The sequence below is a fragment of the Gracilinanus agilis genome, unplaced genomic scaffold (assembly GCF_016433145.1).
Source record: "Gracilinanus agilis isolate LMUSP501 unplaced genomic scaffold, AgileGrace unplaced_scaffold60829, whole genome shotgun sequence".
NCBI lineage: Eukaryota > Metazoa > Chordata > Mammalia > Didelphimorphia > Didelphidae > Gracilinanus > Gracilinanus agilis.
Genome location: NW_025396145.1, coordinates 1 through 9,394, shown reverse-complemented (window position 1 = coordinate 9,394; position 9,394 = coordinate 1). Strand labels below are relative to the sequence as shown.

General features: G+C 46.3%; 1 protein-coding gene across 1 annotated transcript; it reads left to right on the top strand.

Moving 5' to 3' along the window:
* Positions 1-3,981: 3,981 nt before the first annotated feature.
* On the top strand, positions 3,982-6,135 carry LOC123256551 (lithostathine-2-like). Its single transcript, XM_044685144.1, has 5 exons — positions 3,982-4,063; positions 4,274-4,389; positions 4,744-4,881; positions 5,508-5,619; positions 6,068-6,135. The coding sequence occupies exons 1-5, from the start codon at positions 3,988-3,990 to the stop codon at positions 6,133-6,135; spliced, it is 510 nt and encodes a 169-aa protein (XP_044541079.1). The 5' UTR covers positions 3,982-3,987.
* The last annotated feature ends 3,259 nt before the right edge of the window (positions 6,136-9,394 follow it).

Here is a 9,394-nt window from a genome sequence, read left to right as displayed (position 1 = left end):
TGTGTGTGTGTGTGTGTGTGTGTGTGTGTGTGTGTGTGTGTGTGTGTGATGGCTGGAAGGGTGCGCAGAGGGGAAACCTGGAAGAGCAGAGCACATGCCTGGAGGGACAGCTCATGCCCCCACACTGCAGGGCCCTGGCTGCATGAGGGTGATGCCCCCGGGTATCTCTCGATGAAGATCCTGAATCTCTGGACCTCGCTTGGCAGCCTGGGACTTGGCTGCTGCACGCTTGCCTCGCTCCCCATCCTGGGCAGCACCCCCTGTAGCCACCTGCTGGGTGAGAGGTGGCGGGCACTCAAGATTGACCTTGTGCCAGTGTTCATGCTCACTTTCTCTGTGATACCATCTATAGCATCATATTAAATGTGGTACATTATGGGGGCACTGGATGAGGTCAGACCATAGTCACTATTTGCCTAGTTATAAAGAGATGAGGATGTAGGTATCATCAGGAATCAATGGCAATATTAGGGACTTGATCATCCTAATTCACACAGGAGGCTTTAGACAAACAATCCCTTCCTGCTAAGAGCAAGAGCAGAGTTCCACAAAAGAGACTAATTAGGGGTTCAAAGGATGGGCTATCTCCTCTTCCTTTTTTCAAGGGAGGCCAAGATTTGGTAGCTGTCAGATCCTTCTCCTTTTGAAGAAAAAGTGTATGAGAGGACCTGCCTTTGTCACTAAAAGACCTGGAACTGAACTGAAATTTTAACTGAAGGTTTAAGCTAAAACAGCAAGTTTCAAACTTTTTGGGCTCAGGACTACCTCTGTTTGGCCACATCTTGTCCTAAAACATGTTGATGTAAACTAGCAGAAGTGGCCAAGACACCTCAGCTCTGAAGTCTTTATCAAGACATTCCATCTTGTTGGTGTCCAAGAAAATAGATTTCTTCAAACTCACATTTCTTGAGTTTTTAATAAGTAGAAGATCTTCCTCTGTCTCTTTGTCTCTCTCCTGTCTCTCTGTCTCTTTGTCTCTCTCTCTCTGTCTTTCTGTTTCTACCTTTTATAAAATGGAACCATTCACATACACATGAGGAATCCTTCTACATCATTAACAGAGAAATAAATCCTCCAATCCATGTGTTTTCTCCAAACCTGTCCAAAACCCCATCAAAAGCCTTTATTTCTTTATATTCCTATTCAGCTATGTATATTGAAATGATTTTAGATTCACATTGGACATCAAAATGCTCATCCATAATAGAAGCAATGGTTCACATCCTGGAAAATAAATAGAACTCTATTACAGAAACAACCCTTTCCCCCCTTTTTATCATTAACAGTTTGATATGAAGGGGACCTCAGTGGAACAAACTTACACCATTTGGGGGCTGACTTCCAGCATGCTCTAAAGGCCTGGGTGCCTCTGACTTACTAAAGCTTCTGTTAGCCATTCTTTGTGCCACCAAAGCCTTTCTGGGTTTTCCCATGAAATGAAAATGTTGGAAAAAGCCAGAAGAATTCAGAGTACCAAGGGAAGCCTCTGAAAGACTCTGGCCCTTCTTCAAAGAGCCTTTGTTCAAAGTCCCTTTCTTTCTCTTTAAGTGTGGCCAGGGTCAGTCCTCTCAGGCTTTGGACTCTCCTTCATCTCCAAGGGAGGGAAGGGTGATGGGGGAGCCCACAGGGGAGAAGGGAGAACTTTGGTGGTGTTTGCCAAGGCCAAGACCAGCTTCCCAAGAAGCTGTGACTGTAGAAAGCCTCAGAAAGAAAATCCTGGTTTCAGAGGCACCAGCAGAGGGGAGAGGAGGGAACCTTCTTCTTCTTTGTCAGGCCTGGAGCTGGAGCTGGGAGCTGAAGAGTGGCCAGTCAGTCACAGTCAACTGATCAATCAATATTTATTAAGAACCTACTATGTGCCAGGTATTGTGCTCAGAGCTAAGGATACAAAAAGAAGCAAAAGACAGTCCCTGCCCTCAAGGAACTTACAGCCTAATGGGGGATATGACAAGCAAACAAAATATACAAATAAGCTACTTAAAATTGAAAGAGGAACCAATTGAGAGGGAAGACACCAGGATTCAGAAGGTTTGGGAAAGGCCTCCTATAGAAGATGGGATTTTAATTGTGGCTTAAAGGAAGCCAGGGAAACCAGAAAGTGGAGCTGAGGAGGGAGAACTGTCTCCAGATATGGGGGCCAGCCAGAGAAAACTCCTGCACCCTAAAGATGGAGTGTCTTGCCTGGGACCAGTCCGAAGAACAGGATTGCTGGATCAGAGAGACTGTGATGAACAGGAAGGTATAATGGAACTAGAGAGGTAGAGGGAGGCCAGGTTATAGAGGGCTGAAAACAGCAAAAGGGGATTTTGCCTTTGATCCTGCAGGTCATGGGGAAGCACTGGAGTTTAGTAAGAAGAGCTGTGCCGTGGTCAAATGTGGACTTTAGGGAAATCACTTTGGTGGCTGATGGAAGTTGGACTTGAGTGGGGAGAGCCTCAAGGCAGGCAGACCCCACAACAGGATATTACAGTATTCCAGGCCAGACCTAAGCATGCTGGATTGGGAAGTCTGATGTCCAGAATAAAGGAAGTGATGGTGCCACTGACCTCAGGGAGAGTCATCCCCACTCCATGGTCTTGTGGGCTGCTCTGGGAATCTCATTATGAGAAGGGCTTTGGCATTTAAAGTAGATCATGTCCTAATTAGAGTTGTCTACTTTGAACCACCCACTGGGCACTGCAAGGGCCTGCCAGGGGGCTAAAAATTGGTAATGAGGAGGAATCAAACTGGTTTCCAATGGCCCAAGTCCTATTAAGGGAAACATTCTAAATATCTAGTGCATCATCTTCTGAAAGAAAGAGAGCTGAGAGACCAAGAGTAGGGATGTTGCAGAGGGAAGCTGTAAGTCTCCATGAGGACCCAGGAGATTGGGGGCTCCTTTTTCAGTTTTCTGGATCATGAGATCATGAGAGATCTGTCTCTTGGTCTTGCCTGTGTCCTCTTGTATCTCCCCTTTCGTGTTTTCAGGGAATTCTGTTTTTTGTTCACTAAGTCAACACCACCCCAAATCACCTCTAGAAAATGTTCCAGATGATCCCTTTGAGGCCCTTTCCAAGAACCTGAGTCTTTCTTGTCCAAGAAATTCCAGTAATTAATAAGAAGATAGAGGGTATGATCAAGGCACCTTGTCTCCATTTGCTGAAATCTCTTCTTTTTTAGGGCCAAGGTCTATGGCACCCCGTCTTTCCCGGATTCTTGTCTCCTTCTTCCAGTCCCTGTGTGTATTTCCTTTTCTTCCAACCATCAACCTTCACCAAGGTTTCCCAAAGTTATGGGAACAGAGCACCTGGCATCCTTTGGGAGCCAGTCCTATGTCCCTCCCCTGTGTTCTGGGAAGAAGTCAATATTCATGCCTTCTCCTGAACTCAGATTGAGAAAGGCTAAACCTTCTTCCAAGAATTCCCCTGTCTGTCATCAACACATGTGTTCTGGTCTTCACCCCTCCTTCCCCCTGCTTCTGCCTAGTCACCTTTTGCAGCCCTGCCCATGCCTACTCCCTCTTTGGTCCTTTCTCTATAAAGGTTCTGCCCTTGCTTGGTCAGCCACAGCATTCATTAGGCCTTCCAATCTGCTAAGTGAGTCAGAGAGGGTCTGGGAGGTGAGGTCTCTCATTTTTTCTAAGATCATTCCCTTCCCAGGTGTCTGAAGGAGGCAGTTATCTTGGAGAGAGGTGCCAATGGATGCTCATTTCTAAACGACTCTGAAAGAAGGGACTCTGCTTACTTTTTCCTCCCTCCATACCCCACTCCTCACAACCAGATTCTCTCCAGCCCCCATTCAGCTTATTTCCAGAGGCCCAAGAAGAGTAGAGGAGGAAGGAGAGAGGAGGGGATTCAATCCCAGCCTAGGGGAAAAGAAGAGAACAGCATAATCCTGGGTCTATTGAGGCCTGAGCCTCCATCCTTGCCTCCATCTTTCCATGATTGCTAGTTGAGACATGCCAGGGAGATAAGAATTTCTTTTCTCTCCAACCTAGAATCAAAGGAGATGCTGCCTCCCAAGATGGCCCCCATCTTCTCAGGGCTTCTCTTCACCTGCCTGCTGCTCTCCGGCCTAGCACAAGGTGAGTTGCTCTAGAGCTTCACCTTTGACTATGCACTTGGATCTGGAACAATCCTGGGGGCTTTGGCATATTCAAAGGGAAAAGGAAGGGAATAGAAAGCAGGAGTGTGTAGATAGTGGAACAGAGAAGAGATTGGAAGTTTTGAGGGTTCAAAGCCTGAGGTCCAAAGAGCAGCTTCCCTCCATGCAGTTCTTCTCTTCCTTTTCACAGGCCAGAAGGATCTTCCTTCTGCTAGGAGCTCCTGCCCTGATGGCTTTGCCCTCCATGGCTCCTACTGCTATGGCTTATTGGGAATAATGAATAAGGAGACCTGGAACAGTGCTGAGGTTTGTTGGGGAGAGGGACCCCTGAGACGGATGGCTGGGTCTGTCTCCCTCTCTCAGTGTCCCTTAGGTCCAAAAATAGAGTCATAATGAGTCTCTCGCTCCTCATTTTTCCCCCAACTCTTTCTCTCTCAAGGGACTCTAGAGTTAGGATCTTCCTTTTCCTGTGTTCTCCAGTCCCTGTCTTCCCACTAGGGCTATCCTTCTCGAGCCATTTCACCGTGGTCTCCTCTCCCTAGATGTTTAATTTTTCTCTTTCCCTTTATTGACTACTTTTCCTCCAGAACTCTCCTGGAGTCTTTTCTGATCTCCTTTGCCTCTCCCAATGATTCCTACTCCCATTTCTTTCCTCCACAGTTACAGTGCCAAGCCTACCCCTCAGGACACCTGGCATTCCTACTCAATCAGGCTGAGGCTGACTTTGTGGCCGCCATGATCAATGAGTATCCAGTTGACAAATTGCCTGTCTGGATTGGCCTGCATGACCCCAACAAGGTTGGAACCAGAAGTCCACCTCCCTTTCTGAGGCCAGGAGAAGGAAGGGAGAAATGAGGGTTTATCCAACCCTCAGAGGTCTGGAATACTGGGAAGAGCACTAGAATTAGGGAAGAAGATGAGCACTGATATTGAGAGCAGGAAGATTTGAGGAGGGGAGAGGGCAAAGAGAGATGTTCACAATGGCCAGAGCCAAAGGGAGTCTGTCTCCACTCGCAGCTCCTTGGTACTCACTCTTTCTTTTCGATTCATTGGGCAAGTCTTTAGTGCCCAACTCTGTGCTCAGTTCTCAGCATTCACTAGAGGAGACTCCTTGGCCACCACTCTCATGGAGACAGGAGTCACAATCAGGATATCTTGCTTTTGGGGAACAGTCCACAATAGCCCAGGACTGAGGGCTTCCCTAGAGGCTCAGGGCAGTCTGAGCAGTGCATGGGGCAAGAGCAAGGGAGAGGGGTGGTAATATCTGGAAAGATTTTCAGTAGAGAATAAACCTGTTGAGGATCCAAGGCTAAATCAAGGTGTGCACAGTTATCTATTAATTAGGTAGTTAAAGAAGTAGGGAAGTTGGTAAGCGATATCTCACTATTCCCTGACTGCTTCCCCGCCCTGTCCTCTCTTCTCAGAACCGTAGGTGGAAATGGAGCAGCAGCTCCCTGTTTCTCTTCCAAGCCTGGGAAGATAAAGCTCCCAGTAGCGAGAAAGCTAAAACGTGTACCGTCCTGACTAATGATACTGGTGAGAGAGCAAAACACTGGCAGTTGTGGTACCCACCCAGGCCCATTCCCTCAACTTCTCTTCTGGCTGTACCTCTGGATGCATGAGGGCACCTCCATACTTAGAATATGGGAGAGTGTCTCTTCTCTCCCCTCCTTCTCTCTTTTCCTTTCCTTTTCTCTTTTTTCTTCCCTCCCTCCCTTCCCCCTCTTCTTCCTCCCCTCATCTCATTTCCTTTCTCCCATTAATATAATTTCTTTCAGTTGCCCTCTGCCTTCCTATAACCTCTTTCTTTTCCCTTCTTTCATTCTCTCATTTTCCAACTCGTTTACTTCCCATCTCTCACATCCTTTACTTTTTCCTCTTCTTTGGACTGCAAGGCCCCTGGGCATGAGGTCTGGGTCATCAGCGCATAGGATGACTCCTGATGGATGCCCTGGCCAGCCTAACCCAGATCATTTCTCTGCAGGCTATCAGAAGTGGAGAGATGAATCTTGTGATCAAAAGCACTACTTCCTCTGCAAATTCAGGTCCTAGAGGAGGCAAGCCAGAAGGGGCTGGAATTCTGCAACTTTGGGGCCACCTGTACATCCTGAGAGCCCTGACCAAAGACTACTCTCCCAGAAGTCCTTCTTCCCATTTTCCCTCCTCACGCCCAAACCTCCCTTCCCTTTTCAAGTATCCTTCAGGTACCCATTTCCCTATTTCTCCTTCTCCTCTCACATTCCTCTTGGTGTTGCCTGGCTTGGAGTTTTGGGAAATCAAAATAAAACATCATCTCACCCATTTCACTGCCTCTAGTGTTCTCTTTGGAGCCTGACTCTTTCTCTATCTCTGTATGAATGAGTTTTAGTGTGAAGACAAGCTCCTCTCCTCTCTCCTTCAACCAGAGGTTTTCACTATTCATTCTTTCATTAAGGCTTGATTGAACCATAATTGGATATTGGTAAAAATTGAGACCCTGGAGGACAACAGAGAAGGGGAAGTATGCCCTTTGCCCTTATAAAAATTAAAGGTGAATTGGGAGTAAAGCAAATAGACATAATATCCAAAATAGAAATCCAGAACCATAGAATTTCAGAATTCAAAGGGATGTTTGCCACCATGTAGTCTAATTCATATTCCGAAACCATCTTCAGTATAGCATGTAGGGTCTTTATTTAAATTCATTTCCCACTTTTCAGAGCAGAAAACATATTGGAAAGTTTCAGTCTGATGGGCACCTCCTTCAAGAAAGGACATTCTCATTGCATTTAGTCAAGAAGATGAAGAAGGTGAGTGATCAGGTTTCAGGGACTGAGGCTGCCTTGGAGATTTCTTGGTTGGCTAGGGCTCTGGAAGGGGTGGACCCTTGTCACAGGAGCATCTCTCTGTGCCCACCTGTGGAGGAGAGCAGAAGACTGTTCTTGAAGTTTTCTTCCTTTCCCTTTCCCTGTTCAAAAGACAGTGGACAGCTGAGAAAACCCAAGTTCTATGTGAGGGAAGTTAAGCTTGTCTATACATTCCAGCTTCTGGAAACTATGTCCCTCACAACCTCTGAATTTTATGTGAAGTGAAACCTATTTTGTACTCAATATGCATTTGTTACCTTGAGGGAGAATATGAATCTGGGAACCCCAATTAGCTCCCTTAATTTAGACATGACACATACATATTGTCCACTCTGACATATTCCCAGAGGAAACTGCCAGAGGAGGGAGGTCATTAATGATAAGATTGACATTTCTTTGTATCCCTAGCCCTCAGCACAGTAACTGGTACATGGTTGGGGTTCAATCAATGCTTATTGATTGACCTACTGGATTTTATTTTATTTTTTAAAAAACCCTCACTTTTCATCTTAGAATCAATACTGTTTTGGTTTCAAGGCAGAAGAGAGGTAAGGACTAGGCAATGGGATTTAAGTGACTTGCCCAGGGTCACACAGCTAGGAAGTGCCTGAGGCTACACAGGAACACAGAATCTCTAGGCCTGGCTCTCGTTCCATGGAGGCACCTAGCTGCCCCCAACCTGACCTAGTTGATTCTTTTAAGGTGATTTTTCAGGATCAGGCACGGTCTAAGGGAACCCCGAATACTACAGGAACCTCGGTCAAAGGTTCTGCCTTCTCTCTCTCTACCCTAACTTCACCTGTGTTCTAAACTCTCAGTGATCTCGTTACCTGCAAATACTTGTTGAGTTATTAATCAATCCAAAATATTTATGAACCACTTGCTACATACATGCCAGGGAGCATGATGCCAGGGAATAAAGCCCTGACCTGAAGTAGCGTTTCTTCTAATGGAACAGCCAAGACGGAGCTATTTAAGCATCTAGCAAATATGTACAAAGTAATTATCAGGTCATCTTAGAAGGGAAGGTCCCAGCAGTTGAGGGAAGAGCCCTTGGCGGGGAGGAATGGAAAGACTTCCTCAAGAAGGTGATGCTTGATCTGTGTCTTGAGGAAAGCGGACATACCTAAGATCCTAATAATTAGTTTTGCTAAGTCACGCCCTACTTCTATGGACACCTCCTGAAGAGCTCCCCATTTTGAGGGAGGGGTGAAGCCAAGCCACTCCAAACCATAAGCCGTGAGTGCTCCTATCCTCCCCGCCTCCACCCTCCATGGTTATTCTTACCCATCAGCCACGGGACACAATTAGTAGAAAGCAAAATCATTGAAGGAAAAAACATTAAGAAAAGAAGCAGAGGAATATTTTCCCTGAAATCCCAGGAAAGAAACCAATGGATACCTCATTGGGGGAAGAATGGGGGAAAATAGGCATCATGCATCAGGGGAAAGCAGGCAGGGAATACACCCACGGCAGTGATGTACGTGGAAGAGATGGAGAAGACGCTGGTGGCGAGCCTAGGAAAAATGCTTGGATGGGAATTCTAATACCTTGCCTGAAGGCTTACCACGACTCCCCTGTTACAGGGCCACCCATCGCTTCATCATCACTCAATTCTAACTGGTTGTCTGGTCTCTTCTGTTCCTGCAGGTACAATATTGTAACTTGAATTGTCCAAATCTGCCTTCCTTTTCACCCCTGGGCTGTGCTCACGAGACCTCAGCTAAAGGACTCAGCTGAAATGTTCCTTCTCTCTGACAAGATCATTTAGTTCTGGCATCTTTTTCTTCTAGCTTAAACCATAAATCTAGCCTTGGGGGCGGCTGGCTGGCTCAGTGGATGGAGAGCCAGGCCTAGAGATGGGAGGTCTTGGGTTCAAATTTGACCCTCACACACTTCTTAGCCGTGTGACCCTGAACAAGTCATTTAACGCCCATTGCCTGGCCCTTACCACTATTCTGCCTTGGAACACTGGCACAGTATGGATTCTAAGATGGTAAGGTTTTTTTTTTTTAAAGCTAGACTTATAAAGGCAGAGCCTCCCATGCCCAGCTGTGTCATGGCTTTCTCTCCACTAGGAGAAGGGTCTGTCAGATACCAGTAAAGAATCAGTCAGCAACTGAGTTTGTATTTTCCTATCCCAGAGTCAATGGGGTCCTGCTTATAATCTCTGCCCTCCCAAAGAATCTTCTTCTCAGCCTTCCTTCTCCCCCTCAGATCTCCCCCCTATGAAATCGCCGTTATATTCCCTCTTTTCCTTCTTTCCATTTTCCTTCTCTTTACTTGTATTCCTCTTGGTGCCACCTTCCCAGGAACACTGGGCCATCAGAATGAATCAATAAAATAAAATAAATTCTCTCTCTCACCCTGGCATCCTTCATTTTATCTTTATTGGAATCATGCTGCCTATTTGAATTTGTGTGTGTGTGTGTGTGTGTGTGTGTGTGTGTGTGTGTGTGTGTGTG

What these genes read in the sequence shown, in the direction of transcription:
- LOC123256551 (XM_044685144.1), top strand. Translation starts at nt 3,988, where the DNA reads ATGCTGCCTCCCAAGATGGCCCCCATCTTCTCAGGGCTTCTCTTCACC. An exon ending in AGACCTGGAACAGTGCTGAG is followed by an intron (nt 4,390 to 4,743) that starts GTTTGTTGGGGA and finishes TTTCCTCCACAG; the next exon opens with TTACAGTGCCAAGCCTACCC. An exon ending in CGTCCTGACTAATGATACTG is followed by an intron (nt 5,620 to 6,067) that starts GTGAGAGAGCAA and finishes ATTTCTCTGCAG; the next exon opens with GCTATCAGAAGTGGAGAGAT.